Source organism: Balaenoptera borealis (genome assembly GCF_965194805.1).
Source record: "Balaenoptera borealis genome assembly, chromosome: 3".
In the NCBI taxonomy this organism is placed as follows: Eukaryota; Metazoa; Chordata; class Mammalia; order Artiodactyla; family Balaenopteridae; genus Balaenoptera; species Balaenoptera borealis.
This window is the reverse complement of record NC_138866.1, coordinates 103,148,688-103,169,943: the sequence shown is the minus strand read 5'-3', so window position 1 is coordinate 103,169,943 and position 21,256 is coordinate 103,148,688. Positions and strand designations below refer to the sequence as shown.

General features: G+C 38.5%; 1 protein-coding gene and 1 long non-coding RNA gene across 4 annotated transcripts in view; one reads left to right on the top strand and one right to left on the bottom strand.

Annotated features, from left to right (window-relative positions):
• UNC13C (unc-13 homolog C) overlaps nucleotides 1-21,256 on the bottom strand; it is a 632,162-nt gene that overhangs the window by 174,390 nt on the left and 436,516 nt on the right. The window contains exon 18 of the mRNA XM_082388208.1: nucleotides 18,919-19,004. Coding sequence (XP_082244334.1) covers nucleotides 18,919-19,004 — 86 coding nt within the window. The remainder of the gene's footprint in view (nucleotides 1-18,918; nucleotides 19,005-21,256) is intronic.
• On the top strand, nucleotides 825-13,740 carry LOC309626849. Of its 3 annotated transcripts, none has more exons than XR_014243437.1 (3): nucleotides 825-1,102; nucleotides 6,664-6,710; nucleotides 8,124-13,740. It is a non-coding gene; the product is annotated as an uncharacterized lncRNA (long non-coding RNA). The 3 variants fall into 3 exon arrangements; XR_014243438.1 differs by having other exon boundaries at nucleotides 825-1,136; XR_014243439.1 differs by having other exon boundaries at nucleotides 825-1,204.

The window sequence follows — 21,256 nt, the reverse complement described above, 5'->3', positions numbered from 1 at the left end:
TCTCTGTCTCTATGAAATTAGGTTAAGCAATTACCTATCCCAGTCTTGAAGGAGTGTCCTTGTGTAGGAGTGTTCCTTTGCAGTCTGTGTGTGCCCAGTGGCTTTGGTGGGAGAACTGGACCTGAAATGAGTATGAGTCACATCTTCCCCCAGGGTGTGCTAGCAGCTATCACCTTGGTGGGAGGTGGGGCTGGAGATGGAGGGGTTAGAGCTAGAGCCAGGTGTAAGTCAGGGCTTCTCCTATGCTCAGTGGCCAAAACAGCCTTATCAGGGGTATAGGCAGGTCCCAAGGTGCAGGAACAGAAGCCCTGAGGTTTGGGTTCAAGCTGGTTCTGTTCCCTGTAAGTGTGCTCTCCTCCCTCCCAGCATCAGCACCTTTGCCCCAGAAGGGAGCAACGCTGAAGCAAGAGGGGGCAGAGTCGGTTCTTGGCATGGGTTGGGACCCATGCTTTGGCAGTCCCTGCAGACCAGAGTTCAAGACTGCTTCCAATCTGCCACCTGCATGAGTGCCTTCACCCTGTTCAGATGCAGTGCTGGGTCAGAGCCAGCTCTATCCCCCATACTTGCACACTTTCCTTGGCAACAACAGTCTTTGCCCTAGTGGGGAGCTGCGCTCTGGAGCAATGGGGGCTGGAAAGGTCCTCAGCGTGGTCAAGGGTGCATGCTGGGGCAGGTTCCGGAAACTGGCCAGGGTCCCAGGCAGTCTCAATCTTCTTCCTCCACCATGCTTCGGGAGCAAGCAAGTGTGTGCATACTCTTCATGGGTGGAACCCAAGTTTCTCACAGCCCCCGTCCCCCCCCCCCCGCCCCCACTGCCAATCTCACTGATCTTCAAAACCAGCCAAGAGGACTCATCTTCCCAGTGTCAGACCTCACAGCTGGGGTGCCCAGTAAGTGGTTCAAACTGCTCACTCCCCAGGGAGGATCTCCAAGCCTGTGTAATCATCCCCCTTCTTTGTCCCTTCCTAGCGGTGCAGGTCCTGACCTGATCACTTTTTTTCCCTTCCAACCTGACTCCGTGTGGATCTTTCTTTCCAGCGTTTGTTGTATAAGAGTCTTTCTGCCAGTCTCCAGTTTGTCTTCAGTGAGAACTGCTCCACATGTACGTGAATTTTTGATGTGTTCATGGTGGCGAGGTGAGCTCAGTGTCTTCCTACTCCTCCATCTTGATCTCTTCTGGGATGGTACTTCTTCAGCCTCATATGTGAGTGGTGACTCTCCTGTGCTTGTAGTTTTCCTGTTTGCAAATGACTTACCACTGGTTGCTTCTCTTTGCCTCTGAAGTATCTTCACACATACCTCCACCCCATAACCTTGTGCCCAGCTTTCATTCATTTTGCTTTCTGCCTTTGTGTTTCTCTAAGCCCAAGAAGTGGTTCTTGGTCATTATTTTGTGGCACCCTTCCATCTATGCAGTGATTTATGAGGTATGACGCAATGAAGATTTTATTCATCATAATGATGCTACTAAAGTTTATAGATAAGTTACTTCACTCTTTTAAAAGAAGAAACTATTATTTTAGGTCATGTATTATTATTATAATATTATAATAAATAGTATTTTATTTTAAAATATATTAAAATAATTTCACTCATACTCTCTTAATGCTAAAGTTGTTCCTACTGGGAGAGAAATGGCTGGAGTTTCCTGCAGCACATGCCATTTGTGTAGCTTGTCAGCCTTGGTTCTAGTTGGACCTATTTTGAAGTCAGGATTATCATTTTGGAGCACTCCAATGACAAGCAGTGTACAGTGCACTGAAGTCTCTTGGGGACTTGGAGAAGAGGGTTCCCAACACAGACCACAGCACAGTGGATTCACCTTCTCCAGTACACATCTCTGTTCTGTCTCCAAAGTGCCTCTCATACTCCAACCTGCTCTCTCCAGCATCAGACTGTCACCAGGTATAATCTCTGTCTTCCTCTCCCAATAAGCTTCTAGAAATGCCCTCTTCTTGCCCCTTTTCAGCTCTTTTGCCATCTTGAATAACCCATTGTTATGAGATTGATATAAGTCTGAGGTTACACCACCACAAGCCACTCACAGGTAGTTTCTTAATAGGGTGAAAACTATGTGCATCTTGTTTCTATTATGCTTTCAAGGTCTGCTCTAAAGCACAAAGCGACTTTAGACAGGGCCTTTTCCCTTCTTCTCAAGTTATAACCAGGCATCATATATAGTCTATAACTGGCAATCATCCCAAGAGAACCAACAGGAGGTCATTCGTTCAGAGCTTTCCCTGGAATGTCTCCAAATAAAAAAACATGGCAAGAGCATGGTTTCTGGGCTCCTTATCAGGAGAAAGTTTCTGGAAAGCTGGTTTATACCAATTGCCATCCCCTTCCTGGGTTTTCATTGTTGTCAAAACATTTTCACTTGCTGGGTATTGTGAATCTCCAAACAAAGACAAAGTTTCTTGATCAAAATATTAACCCAGAAGCTACAGATATTTGTATTCTTTGATTCCATCTGTATATCTGCAGGCACTGTTGCACCTGTGATTGATTTGATTTGATTTAATGAGAGTAAATTTACAAGTTCCACAAGTAAAGTCAAGTAGTTTAGATAATGTTCATGTGTTGCTAAATCATCTTGTCTTCTTTAATACCTACCAGGGGCTGCAAGGCAGCAATAAGGATCTTACGGCCAAGATATTTAAATATTTATATTTCCCTTTTAAATTGAGTTTTTCTAAACTAATTTTAACAATTACTTTCAATTTGTTATTACTAATTTTTTTTTTTAACTAAAACTGCTAATAGGGAAGAAAACTCTAACTGAGGTTTTGTTAGTTTTTCTTTACTTTTCTTTTTATTTTCCCCCTATCTTTTCCCAGATGAGACGTGGCTAAAAGATTAATAGCAGGAAAACAATAGAGGGGAAAATGAAGAGTAAAACACATAGTTTTCATATAAGTGGTAATTTACTATGTTATGCTATTGACATATGCAAACCCATTTCTTTGCTTTCAGCAACTGCCAACTTTATTTTCTTAATTGCACTCTTACTACATTTTCCTCCTGGCAATTATGACCTACTATAGATTTCACATTCAAATGCTCCATTCAAATACCTTGCCCAAGGGATGTGATAATTGGCCAGGAATATCTTAATTAGTTTTAAGAGAAAAAATTGTTATGCTTAAATATAACATTCTCATTATAGGTATTTAAAAATAAAGAGTTAGGTACACAAAAACAGGATCAAAATTGTGTCAAATTCCCGATTATTATTGGGGAAATTATGTCTATACTCTATTGGTATTTGAAAATTCATGAATATGGAAATAAGTCTGGATGTTCTTCTGTGGGATTTAAGTCTTACTGCTGTGTAGTTTTAAATGATTCAAAATTTTTTATTTGATTACCTATCATGTTCTAGGAGTGAGGATTCAACTACAAATGGGATTATAAAGTTTCTGACTCCATGAAGCTTGTTTTTAAGTTTAAGAGCAGTGTTTTTAAACTGCTGGCCCAACTCAACAATGGGTCATAAAATCAATTTAGAGCACTATAACTAAAATTTAAAAAATATATATATATAATTTTAGTTAGTATATTTACATATATATATACACACATATAAATTGAAAAACAGAATAAGGAATAAAGTTTGAGGGCTTACATTACCTCTACACTTGTCAAGACTCCATGTGTCATGAAACTTTTGTTTTGGTTGTGTGTGTATCTGTGTGTGTATATATACTGTGTTATTGTAAAAATGTAGTTTTTGCTTTGGATTGTGACCCAAACGCTTACAAATAGTTCCATAAAAGAAAGAGAAAAAATTAGCAAACAAGTGAATAAATAACTAGGCTAAATAAAATGATTCAGATACAGTAAGTGTTTGAAAGAAAAAGGGGGGTGGATTTTGTGGGAGTGGAGTGAGGGATGGGATGGTCAGGGTAGGTTATGAAAAGGAATGAAATGTGAACTAAGACCTGCAGGGTGGGAAAGAGCCTGCTATACAGAGAGCAGGGAAGAGCTTTATAGGTGGAAGGAAGAGCCAGTGTGAATGCCCTGCTGTAGAAGCAAATCTGGCCCAGATGAGGAATAGGCATGAGGGCGGTGTGGTTACAGATAAACGAGAGGGAAAGGGAATGAGATGCACTTGGACGGTGAATAGATTCAGTCTACACAGCATGTCATAAGCCATGGTTTTAAAAATAATGGGTTTTGGTTGACTGAAAGGGGAAGATTTTGGAAGCTTTTATATGCCAGAGAATGTCTTGATCTAATTTAAATTTGTGTGGGTTAGTCTGGATGTTATGAGCACAATGGATTAAAGGAAAGCAAGAGTGGAAATGTGCAAAATATTTAGGGGGCTATTACAGCTGTCAAAGCAAAGGAGGTCTGTGGCTAGAACTAGTTGGAGGTAGTGGAGATGAAGAGAAGGGTACAGAGCTAGGTATGTTTTGGAGGTAGAACAAGTATCGTTTGCTTATGGATATCTGTGTGTTATGTGTCTGTGGATGGTGGTAGACGGAGAGAAATAAAGGAATCAAAGATAATGGCTAAACACTATACAAATGGTGGCATCTTTTGCTGGAATGGCAAAGGCCAAGACAGGAATAGAATTTGGGTGGGGAGGTTTTAATTCTAGACGTTCATTTTTAACAGGTAATTTTGAGATCTAATAGACACAGTTTTCGTCCACAGCACTGATTCAATTTTATAATTATATATTTATTCGTGTAATTATTTGATCATTATAGAGTAAAAAGTTCCTCGAGGCAGGAGTCATGACTGTTTTGTTTATTTTGTGTGTTGTATTGATCCGTGCTTTCCCAGCATAGAGCAAGCATGCAGGGAATATCTACTGACCTAATGACATATAGGTGTTGTTATTAAAGAACACTTTTATGAACGTCAGTGATGGACTTTCCTTTGGTGATCATTTTTTTCCAAAGAAATCAAGTTTTAACAGAAGAAAATTTCTACCTGCCTAATGGTGAGGCAAGAACAATGAGATGTCTTTACAGAACCATGAAGCTAGGGTCGTTGACCAGTTAATCACTTGCTTCTACACACCAGCCTTCTAGAACAGTTGTTTCTCACACTTTAGCACACATGAGATTCATTTGGAAGTCTTGTTAAAATAGGGAACGCTGAACCTTAGGCTCAGAGTTTCTTATTCAGTAGGTCTGGGGTAGGGTCTGTGGACTTGCATTTCTAACCACTTCCCAGGGGATACTGGTGATGCTGGTCCAGGGGAAATCAGTGCTCTAGCAAGAAAAGGTTCTTAATCTGGGGTTCACAGATCCCTGAAAAAAGTCTGCAAAAGCACTGTGGGGGATTTACACACACATCCCTGAAAAGAGATATACACATTTTTCATGTATATGCTATGTGCATCTTTCTGGTGATAGACCCAGCATATTTCATGAGGTACTCAAAGGCCTTCAACACTTAATTAAGAGTAGTGCTACTCAATCTTGGATATATAACAGAACTCCCTGAAGTCTCGGCTCTTCTATTCAATTGCTGTGTGACTTTGGGCAAAATACTTAACCTCTCTGTGCCTCAAGTTCTTCATGTATAAAATGGAGCTAATATAACAGTACTTACCTTATGGGCTTGTTATGAAGTTCAAATAAGTTAATATTTGCATATCATTTACAGAAGTACTTAATAAGTGCTAAATAGGTGATTGCTAAATAGGATTATAAACCTTAGAGTATTCTTTTTTTTAAAGTCTAGGATCCACCCCTGGTGATTCTAATGCACAGCCAAGGATGACAACCACTGCTCTGTAATGAAAAGAGAGCAAGAGATAGATGAGTGCCTTTCTTGAGAATGTGGTGTTAATTTCCTCTCAGCGTAGCAGACTTCCCTTCCCAGAGGAGCTTTGCTAGGAAACTAGAGAGGGCTAGCAAGAGCCCTAGCATCTTGGAAATGAATTTTCTTCTTAAAACCTCAAGAGCTGGTTCATGCTGACCTTTTTTCTTGTGGTAGGGGGAGGGGCTGAGGCAAAGCAGCAGAAGGAAGAAAATTGGTTTTATCCAAGCTATTTCTTTTGTTTAAAATCAACGCAAACAATAAAAGCCTGTCCTAATATAAGAAAATACTAACATTATAAAGAAATGATCAGAGAGGTAAATACTAACTGTGTGAGCAAACTAACCTTTGAAATGACACCAGCGACCCTTGCCTCCTGTAGTTCATGTCCTTGTGTGCTCCCTCCTACACTGAATGTAGCTGAACTGTGTGATTAATAAGATATCACAGAAGGGACAAAGTCTAACTTCCCAGGCTAGGTTGGAAAAGACATTGCAGGTTTCCCACCCTGTGTCTTGCGTTGTTCACTCTGGGAGAAGCTAGCTGTCACACAGAGAGAACAGTCAAGCAGTTTGTGGAGAGGGCCACAAAGAACTGAGGCCTCCCACCAACAGCCCATAGTGGCTTGACAGCCATGTGAGTGAGCTACGTGGGAGAGCCACGTGGGAAGTGACTCTTCCAGCCCATCAAGCTTTCAGCAACTGCAGCCCTGGTTCCTATCTTAACTGTAACCTCACAAGAGACCCCAACCCCAAACCTCCTATTCTGCAGAAACCATGAGAGATACTACATTACTGATTTATGTTTTAATTCACAAAGTTTTGGGATAATTTGTTACACAGTGATACATAACTGATGAACTAAACTTAAACTTTTATTTTTTAGATGCCTGAGCTGAGAGTTTCCCTTTGGCTATTTTGGTGCCACTGCAGGTGATCTGCTCATTTTATTTTTCCTAACCCTTTAAGCCCATGTAAGATACAAGGAAATGGTTAGCTAGTAAAATAGGCATACTCTACGGGGGAGAGAAAGAGAACCCAGTCTCCTGCTTTGTGTTTTCCTGAGGCCTCACATCCAGAGAGAAAAAAAGTAACAAGATTCTTGAGCTGTACCAAGCTCAACAGTTAGGGGTCAGCTATGCAGGACCCTGAATTGAGTCGACAAAGTCTAATACTATCTTAAAAGAAAAATGCAAGAAAGCTCAACGTTTCTTAGGAGCAAAGATGGCGAGGTTGCCAATCTAAACCCCCCTGAATTGTTGGTGTCCAGTACTGTTCTTTATTTCAAAACCAAATAAACCAAAGAATAATGTGAGAAACGAGTAGATTTTTCCTGGTTAAGACTGAGTTTGGGCTGAGAGAAAATGACCATGAAGACCTTTAAGTGCTATTTATATACTGGTCATATAACAATTTGAAATAGCTGAATAGGTGACGCTCCATCACTCGGTTCTAATAAACCAGGTTACTTGGCTTTTGGAAAATAATTTCCGTTTACCTGAGATTTTGCTGAAGTTCATCACCGTGGGGAGACAGACTTAAAAACTGTGGCACTGAACCTGAGAACATACATGGGGTGTGTCTGACCAAAATATGTGCATATGCAGCCAGAGAGATCACACCCATAGCCTACATTAACTTAGACCTGTTCTTGCTGTGTGATTACCTTCTGAGTTGGAGATGTGGGGACCCAGAAAAAGTGGTTGACCAGTTAATTACATCCTACTCTGATATGCTCACTTCTATCCAGGGAACACAATATAGTACTCAGATCAGCATATTTTAATTAATTTTTACCAAAATCAATTATAAGGCGAGTTAGTAGGTGATTACAGGGTGAGATTAATGACAGAATTACAAACACTCCTGAACACTTATTTTTTTCTTTCCTGTTATCTAGAAGCCAAATATTGTAGTCAGCAGGTTCTAGATTCATTATACACACAGCTCATTCTCTCTGTCTATTCCAGAAATTCAAAACAAGTAGTTTCAACTTAATCATGGGGGGCAGGGAAGAGGAATTACCAGAGAGGAAGCAACTGCGAAATGCATTTACTCTAAGTGTGAGCAGGGCTCGAGGCTCCCCAGTTGAGGTCATTTGAATGAACACTGATGCTTTCCTTTAGAGTAAAGATGAAACGAGGCAAGAAAGCCCTAACTGTCTGAGAAATAACATGTTTAGAAGGTGAAAAGCAGAGTCAAATAAGCTTCATGTCTAGTTTCCATTTTATTTCCTTTTAAGTGTGTGCCCACTTCCAGCTCACCAGGGTAAGCAGGATTTAGTTTGCCATCCCCACCCCTCCCAGTTTTTAATTTTAATGCTTTTTCTCCTTATTCTGATTTCAGGTCTTTTGGAAGGGCTAAGCAAGATGTCCCAAACACCTCAGTGTGTTCAATCTGCTGGAAAGTCCTGAGTGCACCAGGTGTTCGAGAGGATAATAAAGAAGGGGTGAGGGACTGGTGGGGAGTAAGAGGAAAACATAAGACAAGTGGAGGAAGGCGGGGCTGAAACCTATCTGTCTACCTTGGTCTTGCCTTGGCTTTTTAACATTTACTTTCACTGATTTCTATGTCCCTATTAAATTCCAGGGGGGTTGGCATTTAAAGGTTTTAGACTTTAGATTATATAATTTGACAGCTAATTTTTATTAACCAGCCTGTGACATCTGTTTGATGGCTAAAATTTGGCTCTATCCCATAGAATTAGAATTTTACCATATGTTTTGTATGCTGTGCTTGCTAATGTGAAATAGTTTGTCATATGTTGGGAAGCCTTTGGCTAAGGATTGAATCTCAAAGGCTTATGTGATGAAAGACATCTTGTTGAACTGAAGCTTTAATATGCTGTTTCCCAAATATCAATATGGACAATTCGAGTGATGAATAATGTACTTTAATATAGAAAGTACTGGAAATATATAGAAAGTTTTAACAATGTGCATTCCTGGGCTCTAATATAGATGAAAATCACTCTGAATCATGTAGTTAACCTACACACACACATTCATATACACACTGTTTTAATGCACCTTGGATTTTCATTGAATGATTATTTATTGAGCCCCTATATGTGCCAGGCATCTGTTAAGGACTGAATATGGTCAATGTGGTCCCTTCCCTCAAAGAGGTCAAAACTTCATATAATTGAGAATGTCACTAGTAAGAACCACCTATGCTACTTAATAAAAATTTTCTGTAAAATATATATGAAGCATGCTGGACAGTTAACTGTGGAAAATACTGTTATGCAAAGCCTTACCAATATCCCCAGTTAAAGTCACACTGAAAAGAAGAATAAAACATAAATAGATGGCGAAGCTAGTTATCTCCTTTCTATAACATTTAGCTTTTACAGCATTATGGTTCAAAAAAAGCATTAAATGTTTCAAAATACATTGAGTTTTGCTCTATTCAAAATAATAAAGATTTAAAGAAAGATGTAAACATTATAGGAAATTTATTTGCCTTTGTTGTAATTTGACTCCAAGACAAAAAAATGAAAAATTTCTTGACATGAATGGTATATGAGCTTCTGTTTTTCCTTTGAAAAGGAGATAAAACAAAATAAGCAACTTTTTCATTCTTTTCTAATGAAGGGTCACTTTCCTCTAAGTTACTGAATACACCATGGACTTTTCTTAACCTAAGAATTGTATGCCTACTTGGCTGAGTCATCAATATCTTTCTTGTCATTTTTCTCCCATTGAGTTTCATGCTAATGGACTTGGCCCAGTCCATTCCCTTCCTCCCTTTATTTTCTTGAAAATTACTTTTTAATTCTCTTCTCCTTTTAAAAATTATTATTTTAATTCTTCTTTTCTATTTACTTACAAACTTTTAAAAATTGATATTTACAAATGGGTCTGCTCCTTGAACTTGTTTTTCTTTCCTAATTTGTTCTTACATAGTTGATGCATCCATACCATTCCTCCACTTTAACTTTTCATTATAAGGGACATTTTTCTGACTTACTTAAATATCTTCAAATATCATTGTGCATTCACTGGTCAGAATGGCCACCATGAAAAAGTCTACAAATAACAAATACTGGAGAGGGTGTGGAGAAAAGGGAGCCCTCCAACACTGTTGGTGGGAATGTAAATTGGTGCAGCCACCATGGAGAAGAGTATGGAGGTTCCTTCAAAAACTAAAAATAGAACTACCATACGACACAGCAATCCCACTACTGGGCATATACCCAGAAAAGATGAAAACTCTAATTTGAAAAGATACATGCACTCCAGTATTCATTGCAGCACTATTTACAATAGCCAAGACATGGAAGCAACCTAAGTGTCCATCAACAGATAAATGGATAAAGAAGATAGTGTGTGTGTATACACACACACACACACACACACACACACACAATGGAATATTACTCAGCCATAAAAAATAATGAAATAATTCCATTTGCAGCAACATGGATGAACCTAGAGATTATCATACTAAGTGAAGTAAGTCAGACAAAGACAAATATTATATGATATCACTTATATGTAGAATCTAAGAAAATGATGCAAATGAACTTACTCACAAGACAGAAACAGACTCACATAGATAACAAACTTGTGGATACCAAAAGGGAAAGAGAAGGGGGAGGGACAAACTAGGAGGTTGGGATTAGCAGATACACATTACTATATATAAAATAGATAAACAACAAGGACCTACTGTATAGCACAGGGAACTATATTCAATATCTTGTAATAACCTATATTGGAAAAGAATCTGAATATATACATTTAACTGAATCACTTTGCTGTATACCTGAAGCTAACACAACATTGTAAATCAACTATATTCTAATTAAAAAAAAAATCATGTGTGTTCAGCTCAACAATGGAAGAAGGCACTATGTTGATTATACATTCCCTAGATTAGTAGTTCTTAAATCCTAGTATGCATCAGAATCACTTGGAGATCTTATTTAAAAAGAAAATCAAAAACAGATTGCTGGGCCTCAATCTGAAACAGTAGATGTGGGGGTGGGACCCAAGAATTTGCATTTCTAACATCTTCCCAGGTGATGCTGATGCTTGCTGGTCTGGGAACCACACTTTGAGAACTACTGGCCCAGTGAACCAGGAAAACTTAAGAAGTACCAGTGTACTGGTACAAATACACTTTGTTCTTTTTTTTATTTGGGGGTGTGGGGCAAATATAACACAGGATCCCTCAAATAAGCTGCCACATATGAACTGATACATCAATCCAGAAGTCATGTTTCGGTTCATGGTTTGACTCATGTGACCTGCAATTTAAATGAATAGAACTGGTCTTATAATGAACACTGAGAGTTAGTAACCATTTACTTTTGTTTTGTTTTCATTTTTTGCCCATTAATCTAGACTTGGAATTCTGTGTGAAGATATGTCAAAACAAATTCGTGGGTTGCTGTAGAAAAGCAGGTGGGGACTGATGAACAGAGTGTGACTGGAAGAGGTATTTCACAATTTGTTAAGAAAGCAAAGCATTATAATGCTACCGTCTTCTCTTACCACATACAAATGCATGAGCAACACACACACATACACACACACACACACACTGTTTCTGTGGGTAAATCAAAGGTATTTAGGTGTTGTTTTTTTCCACATCTGTGATTATTAAAACCTTCCTAGAACTGCTACAACCACAACATGTGGTAAAAGTAATTATCGGGACTACATACTTAGAAAACATTTCTCCTTTATATGAGTGATTGTAACTGGTTTGTGTGATTTGTGCCAAATTGTGACCGGAAATTTGAGTTTGGGAATGGAACGTATATCTTTGCTTTTGTCTGTTTGTAGACATAGGCTTATATTCATGCATGCATTCATTGATTCATAACATTTTTTATTAAGGGTCAGAGAAAGGGAGAGTAGGAAGATTCATACAAAGATGAATGAGAGCTCAGGGCACGGGGGATGTTGTATCTGTGAAGTATAACACAAGCATAAATGGTACAATAGGAAGTATTCAATATTAAGGGAGAATAGGGAAGAAGTAGGTATTTCTCAGGGAAAACTTGACAGAAGAAACATTTGAATTGGACTTTGAAGAACGCATGAGTCTTTGCTGTGGATGGCAAGTAGGAGAAAGCCTGGGCGGGGGTGAGGGACATCATGCACACCTCCTGGGGAATAAACTTGTATAAGGATTTCAGGGAAATTTTAAACAGGTGGATGTAGGTAGAGCATATAGTATGTGTATGGAGCAAAGTATTAAGCACTAGGGCTGAAATCAGGTACAGAAAGGAGAGGAGGGAGCTGGTGTAATCTAGGCTAAGGAATTTGGACCTTATCCAGTGGTCCAGGAGGTGTCTACAAAGGAAGAACCATATCAGTGAAGGTAGAAGCAGGAAAGATAATGTGTCTGAACAAGAACAGCAGTAAGAATCATAGAAAGGAAAGTTACTGAAGAGAATTTCATATATAGAGCTTTCAGTATAGATGTGCTAATAGGACGCAGAGAAGAGAAGAAGTCAACCATGATTTCCCAATTTTTAGTTGAAGCAACTGTACTGTTTATGATGCTATTTTATAATATCAGGAATGTAGAAGTGTCTTAAAGTTGTGTTGAACTGTCTCTGGAATTCTGGCAGCCATTGCCAAAGTACCTAAGTCTTAGCAAAAAAGCTTTCAGAACAGGAAAATGACTTATTAGTCATATGAAATATAGGATAGAATTTGTTCAGGTATAAGACATTATCCACTAAAAGCTAATATTTTATCAGTAAGTATTGTATTATTTCTTTGAGTCATTCAACAGTTGTTTCCGGACAAGAGTAATATTGAAGATTCTCAACAGGATGAGGGAAAGCCACCTGTCATCTCTCCTTGGTTGAGAAATACCAACATCTCTGTTATTTATGGGAATTTCTGTACCTCTGAGGAGTGTTGCAACAGGGAAGGACAAACAGGTTGAGAACCACTACTGTATGAAAAGGAGGCCAGAGAGACCCTTTACAAAGTGCTCCCAATCTTGGCTCCAACCACAGTCTTTGAAGAATACAGAGGCATAGCTTTAATCTCTGTCATTCCAATAAGGTTAAGAAAGATTGAGAAGAGGAAACAGGAGACGAAAGAAATCAGTTGTTTCCAGGGAGGTTTTACTGATTGCAGAAATTAGTCGGAAGCCAATCTTTTCTACCAAAATATGAGGATCAAGATAAATTGACAACCAGTGATTTGTGAGAGTAAACTTAAAAATCAGCAGAAAATTACTGATAGGAAGACAAGAAAGGTGACAAGTATCAAATAATAGTTTGAGGTAGACCAGGTATGAGCTAGACCAGAAAGATGTTAAGGACAAGAATATTCTAAGGGAGGCTAGAGAAGTTCATGGGCCAATAGGTCAGTTCTTTCCATATAGCCAAAGTGGTCAGCGAGATCAGGAGAGATGTGACCATGACTTTGTGTTCTCATTGTTTTTGTGCCTACAAGGTCAAGGGCAATGTTCTTAAATGCACAGAGTGGCCTGAGACCTGTATGTGGGTGAAGGGCAATAAAAAAATTATACTTCTTTGAGAGAAGGCCTCCAAAAATAAATGTAAGAGAATAAGATATTCTAAAGATATTCAATATGCAAATACTCAAATTCATACATCAAGAGAAGATAGTGCATGGAAACGGTGAGAGCAGAGTTAACGGCAACAGTTGTGCTTATTAGGATGATGAGATAGAGAAAGATTACAAAGGCAGTCTAACAATTTTCACCTATTGATGAGGACCAACATGATAACTAAGCAGCAGACCAGAAAGATTGGTGATGAAAAGATAGAATGTCCAGTGTTAAAGCCTTGCTGCTACTCAGTGTGTGGTGCACTAACCAGATGCCTGGGCATCATCTCAGATTTTGTTAGAAATGGGGAGAACCAACTACCCTGCCCCCAAAAAGGTCTACTCAACCAGAATCTGCCTTTTAACAAGATTCCCAGGGACTATTGTGCACATTAAAGTTTGAGGAGCTCTGATCTGGGAGACTTTAAATAAGGCCAGGTGAAAGATGATTGTATTTTGCATATCATAATTAATTCCATCTCTGCCTAAGTTAATTAAGTAAAACAGTCATTTTTAACTCATCTATTTTCAATGATTTTTAATTATTTTTCTATTCAAAGATTCATCTGAGAATTTGGCAAATGCCTTAGATACTCTTCTCCCATCCCATCCATCCTTACAAGCGGATGCAATTTCAGAATATAACTTAAAGCCCAGCCACAAATTCCATTTTAAGAAGTAGTATTTAAAGAATCCCAAGCACTCTTCTACAGAATTATTAATTAGAAACCACCTGAATGCTTGTGGACCCAATCCACCAACTGGCTGCTATCTTGGGGCCTAGCAGGGTTTGCTTTTAATAGAGACTTTGAAGACACCCACATATGTTACACAATCAGGGCCCTGAACAGGACTGCCTTGATTGCCAGGCAACCAAGTTCTATGGATACCAAGATGACATATACAACGTGTGCAGTCAACTGCAATTGCCAAGTAAAACTTTCAGTCACTTACAGGCATCTAGACATTTGGGTGGTATTATAAATCATCTGCAAGTTTTTGTTTACTAAATTATAATCCTCAAGATTGTGATAATGGCTAATGTTTGAGTATTTATTATGCAGTAGGAAACTATCTGCTCCTCACCCCCGTATCTATCTCTCTTTCTTCCTTTCTCCTTAAAATAACCTTGTAAAGTAGGTATTTTTGTCCCTAATTTTAAAATATGGAAACTGAGACTTGCTTTAATAAACTGTCCCAAATCATAGCTAACAAGTAAATGGAAAGTAGCGGAGCCTGAACTCACACATAGATCTAACTTACTGCAAAACCTGTATTTTTACCAGCCAGGCTAAAGACTATAAAAGTCTTTAGAATAAGTGCTTTAGAAAAAATTCTGCAAAACCAACTCTATTTCACTATAAAATGAAATATTTCATCAGAGACTTTTTCTTCCTACACTACCTTTTCCACAGAAAGTACATCTTTTTTGTAAAATCTGTAAAATAATTTATTCTGGTTCATTCAGCAAGTTATCACCAAAGTTTGATACTGCTTATCAAAGTTGTAAGGTGATTATTGTCAAATATGAAAACAAAATAAGATGGCTCATATAGACTGAGTAAAGTTGGGGGAAAAGTTATTTTATTTTTAAATTAAATTATTCTTTTCGTAGCAGCTGATGAGTTCATGAAGTAAAGCAAAAAGCTGCATCAAAAAGCCTTAAGTCCATAAATTCTAACTCCCTTCTCTGTTGACCTGACTTCATCAGAGGTTACTTACAACTTGGGCTCAGATGCTTTAATCATAAGACAAACTATGTAGCCCAAATTATATAACAACACAGAGTCTTTCTAGGCCAATAGCCTGAAGCAGTCCTCCACAGTCAATTAATTTTAACAACATTCTATAAGGCAAATAGGGAGAGTAAGAACATTACTATCACATGCAAAAGAGCCTGCCAGAAGAATGTTTTTAAGTATATGCCCTCTATTCTGTAAGGTAGTCCTGGTCCTCATTTTCTTTAACAATTATGATTCATCTCACATTTTAAAAAATGTCAGAGTATGAAGCCATATATTACATTGAAATGGTGAAAGGGAAGGAGGGAGAGATAGGGAACAAATGAACATGGATTTGTAAACACTCTCCTAGGAGTTTTAGACCTTAAATGATCCCTAAAGGAGACTGTTTTGAGACTTTCACAGATCTTTCTCCATTTATATAATAATAATGCTCTCCTCCCATTAGCACCGTGATTTCGAAGTACAGTATATTTGAGGTATCATGTAATCCTCACACCAACCTGTGAACTCTTATCACCTTTTTATTGAAAGGAAGACTAATGTTTGGAGACGTTATACATTAATTGCTCAAGCTGGTGCAGCTCATAAGTGAGAAAGCTTTCTGAAACTGGGTTTTTCCCAGACTCAGATCTCTTGCTGCCTCCCAACTAGCAATACTACAAATGTTTAGTTTGAACATAAGTATCTGGCTTTGTCTGCGAGGCTCTTTGTATAAGGTTGTCCCATTTGTAACTTGATTCAAGTAAACTAACACATACTAAGCTTCTATTAAGGTTCAGTGAATACAGAAATGACAAATACAATCTTTACACTCAAAAGCCTTCTCAGCTGGTGTAGAAGAAGATACATAAACCAGGAACTGCAATCTAAATTACTCCCTTACTATACTCATCATGCCTTCCTGAAAATGGGTGTGAATGTGCAAACTAGTGAACTGGACACTTTAGGTGAATTGTATGGGATGTGAATTATATCTCAATACAGCTGCTATTAAAAAAATAAAATAATAAATTAAAAAAACATAAAAAAATTTGTGTTAAGGAAAGGATTCTTGTCTCCAGAAAACCTAAGATAATCACAAAATAATTACTTATCCTTGATCTTGGACCTGACTTTTAATAATACAATCTCAGCATTTTGGGATACTGCTTTTGTACAAAATTATTAACCTCTAATCAATAAACATCCAACCAAAGTTATGGTGCTTTACATGTAGCATTTCTAATTTCATTGTTGTTTCAAACAAACATTATATTTTTTGAGATTTACGTGTCCTAACATAAATATTATACTTAGTTGTCTAAAATTACTACTTATTTTTTAAAGCAAAGGTAACATAAAATAAAACATCCAATAGTTGCACAAATGTTATATAAATAAAGATAGAGGCCCTGTCCAAACGAAATGTGCACTGGTGGGCAGTGCCACTGTGGAACGGTCCCAAAGAGTCAAGTTCCTCTGAAATACGGGCAGGAGCGGCTCCTTGCCCACTGCCCAGCCCTCTGAACCAGTGTGAACTTTTCATTTTACAGGTGAGGACAATGAAACACAAAGGTGTTGACCTCTTAAAATGTTCCCAAGATCACATAGAAAAGGATCACAAACAGAAGTCTCTACTGCTTTTTCTACTACTCCATTGAGTTGGGATTAACTGGTAAAGTCTTCAACACATAGATGCAACACATAGATATTAAGTAGTTTCTATTTTCTAGGCTTCATTCTAGGCAATATAGATATGTTGATAAAAATCACAGGCAAAAAATTTACACTGTGGCAAGGAAGACAGATAAGAAGCCAGCCCGAGTAAACAAGTAAATAAAGGATGGTAATTAGTTGCTATGCAGAGGATTAAGATAAGGTTATTCATGGAGGTGACTTTAGCTCCTGAGCCCTACATGGCTGCTTGTGAAGAGTGGTGGGAAGAAAAATCCAGGCAGTAAACGAGCTGATGAAAAAGCCCGAAGGCAGGAATGTGCTTCAAGTGTGCTGAGGAAAGTAAAGGAATCCGCGATAATCCTATGTGTTTGATTTAAGTAACTGGTCGAATGCTGGTGCCAGTAATTGCAATAGAGATGTGGGGGAAAGAAGCAGGTTTTGACAGGGGAGATTAAGAATTCTATATTGATCCTAAAAAAGTTTGAGATGACTGATAGGCAGTCAAGGAGCGTAGGGGTGTGTCGGGGATAGGACTAGGGGAGTAAAATGCTATCTGAAGAAACTGGTTCCTGTCTGACTTATACATTCTGGATCCCAAAGACACAACTGAAGCAGAGTGGTATAAAAGGATGTGGTTGGTAGGAGGCAGAGGTAGAGAAAGCAGGATTGATCAGTACAATGGAGAAGGAACGCTTCACTGCAGAATAAGGAGTTTGCATCTCTGAGCAAGTTCTGGTATAATTTTAAGGATAAATCCTAATTTATCTAATTAGGTGGTAGACCCAGACTTTACCAGAAAATCAGGTATCAAAATCTATTGTGTACCTTCTTTTTCAAATAAGGAAAAGTACTGTATGTTTCCTCTGTGTGCCCTAGCAACAAGCTTACATTTTAGCAACACTAAGAAAAAAACAGTGGCACAATGAGCACAAACTCTATCAGTCATCTTCCACTCTGCGGTCCCAATGCCTGTTCTAAGCTGCCAATCTGAACAGGACATGTCCCTCCTGAAATCCCGTTATGGTCTGTCGTTTCTCTTAGCCGAGAGTCAAACTCCTCATCATGGCCCACAAGGCAGCACATGCTGGTCCCCGCCAATTTCTCCAGCCTCATTTCCTGCTACCTCTTCCTCACAGGACCAGCTGAGTTCTCTTCTCAAATGAACCTTGGGCTCACTCTACTTGTTAATGCTTTGTCCTTGACCAGGACAACACAGAGATGCTTCTTGCTCATCTCTTCCCAAAGTGAACTCCTACTTATACTTCAGGTCTTTGTCAAGATAACACTTCCTCAGAGGAAGCTCCTCTAGAAAACCTGCCTTGCCCCCTTGTCCTAAGTCTGACTTAGGAGCTTCACCTCCAGATATTCCATCATCTTTAGCACTGACCACCCCCACGTTGCGAGGGTCTACATATTTGCAGTTGTCCTGCATAATCTTGTTGAGGGCAGGGACCATAGCTGTCCTGTTCATTGTTGTATCTTCCATACTGAGTGCAGTCTGGGCATTTAGCATCTAGGGGCTTAAGATATAGTGAATAAGTGCAAAGAAAACTTTCTACTAGATTTTAAATTCCTAGAGAGCAGGAACCTTAGGCTGGTTAAACATACTACGTCCAACTCTAAACACAAGGTGAGAAAAATAAAATAAAATAAAATAAACACAAGGTGAGTGCTCAAAGAAATTTATAGTTTTTCAACTGAGAGCTGCATTTCCCATGCTTTACATTCTATGATTTGAGTATATTGAAAGTGGAGTTTCTGGTGAAGAGCTCTGCCATTGTCCTTGCACCAGCTTTGGCCATATTTTAACCTGCCCAGCCATTGGATACCATTTCTAAGTCTAGGTAGACAAATATCTGAACTAATATTACTCATCTACCCTCTCAATATGGTCTGATTTATGCCATAAGTATTTATGCCATAAAGTATTCCTGCATCTAAACTTTGTCCTACAAATGAAATACTCACTATTATCCTGCAACTTAGACCATTTGATTTAAAATGCATTTCTTCAGGGCTTTTAAATACTTTGCTATCTTTATCTTTCCACAATGTGGAAATAACTTTTAGAACTAAACTGATCACAGTGATCGATGTTTTGATGCAACAGTTCCTTACATTTAAAATCAAGAACACAAAATCAGAATTTAACTAAAACGTATACTCTTAATAAGTTTAAATATTTGTAATTACCTTCTAGTGCCTCTTTCATATCCTGAGCAAAAAGGGTCCACATAATTTCAGCACTTATTTTTCCCATGTTCAGTTCTTGAGGAAACCTAAAACCAAACACATATATTAGTAGATCAAAAAGAAAAATGTGCCTGAAAAAACAATACACTTCACATTCCATAGACACCACAGTAATTATTACATAGTTTATAAATACTATTACTTGTGAGATTTCTCTTTATAAATTTTCAGGGGTAGGGAAAAAAAGCTAAACACCAGAGTGTGGCGATAAAGACAATTATTGGGTGAAAGGAAAATAGACTTCATTACATCAGTGCCAATGTAATGGTGCCCAGGGCTCCTGATGGGTGTCTTATGCTGTGTGTTTGCTTGTGTCTAAAGAGTTCCTTTAGTTTTATCAAACACTTCGTCTTCATATGTCTCAACTTGAGGATAGGCCAGAGGAATCTGAGGAGCAGATGCCATATAACAGCAAAACCCACACCTCGCATTCATCTGTCAGCCATTTTTCTCGAAGCAAACTTGAGTGCTTCCCTTCTCTATTTGCTTAAAGCAAATTATTTCAAGAAAGATTCCTCATTCCTATGGTAAAATGGCCCATGGTGGACCCATTAATCAGGACTCCAGAACTACGAGGCAGGCTGTGTATTTTAGATCAAACAAGCTTAAGCCAAAGACAAGATTCCTACTGTTGCTGGATATGTATTCTGTTTGTATGTGTTTTCAATCTCATGTAAGCCCAGTGAAAATAATTTCATTCATTTCATTTCACTGTAAACACTCAGCCCATGCCAACATGCAAGACTGAAAGTATTTTCTGTTCTAACAAATATATATTATATATTTTATGCATTGAATATATTATTTATAAAGTGCATGCATATAAATGTTTATATACATATATACAAGCTAACATATTAAGAAAAAATATATATATACATATACATGTAAAGTAACAAGAATAACTCTCACATTCATTTATTTTTTTTTTTTAAGATTTTTTTGATGTGGACCATTTTTTTTTTTAAAGTCTTTATTGAAAGTTAAGACTGTCTTCCTATGCAGGGGGTGCGGGTTCAATCCCTGGTCGAGGAACTAAGATCCCACATACCTCACAGCCGAAAAACCAAAACATAAAACAGAAGCAATATTGTAACAAATTCAATAAGGACTTCACATTCATTTATATCTTTGAGTCCAAATCAAAAAAAGAGAAAAGAGTAATATAACCCTGAATGGGATAGAAAGGGTTACTTAAGTAAATATGACCTCAGTATAACCTCAACAAAGAAAAGACCACATATCCTGCATACTATTTCACCAAAGCACAGCGTGTTTCATCAAATGTCCCTTACCAATTTCCATCTATCAATTTACCTAATAATGTCAACTGATACTTTAAAACTTAAATGCGGATGCATTATTATTAAGTATTAAAACAGAACACTTCCTATGATCAAAAAATAAATATAACCTAGATATATACAAAATTAGTTTTCAACAATAAATTTTACCCCCTTTATATAAAAATAACCTTTGGCAAGTAATGTTTCATTTGTGGATAGCTACGAATATCCCATATATGTAGTATATTAATTTTTATGTAATAGATACACAGCAACAAAATTGTAAGTGATATAATTACAGTGATTTAAGCTTATAAAATGAGGAAATCTATTATTTTAATTTTTTGAATCCAGAATAAAGAATGTATTAATTCAGTTTATGGTGCCCTGATATAAAAAACAAAGACATTGGGAGACCTTCAAGATGGTGGAAGAATAAGACATAGAGATCACCTTCCCCCCCAACAAATACATCAGAAATACATCTACATGTGGAGCAGCTCCTATAGAACACCTACTGAACGCTGGCAGAGGACCTCAGACATCCCAAAAGGAAAGAAACTTCCCACGTACCTGGGTAGGGCAAAAGAAAAAAACAAAAAACAGAGACAAAAGAATAGGGATGGGACCTGCACCTCTGGGAGGGAGCTGTGAAGGAGGAAAGGTTTCTAAACACTAGGAAGGCCCTTCGCGGGCAGAGATTGCGGGTGGCAGAGCGGGGAAGCTTCGGAGCCACGGAGGAGAGCGCAGCCACAGGGGTGCGGAGGGCAAAGCGGAGAGATTCCCGCACAGAGGATCGGTGCCGACCAGCACTCACCAGCCCGAGAGGCTTGTCTGCTCCCCCGCGGGGGCGGGCAGGGGCTGGGAGCTGAGGCTCGGGCTTTGGAGGTCGGATCGCAGGGAGAGGACTGGGGTTGGTGTGTGAACACAGCCTGGAGGGGGCTAGTGTGCCACGGCTAGCCGGGAGGGAGTCCGGGAAAAGGTCTGGAGCT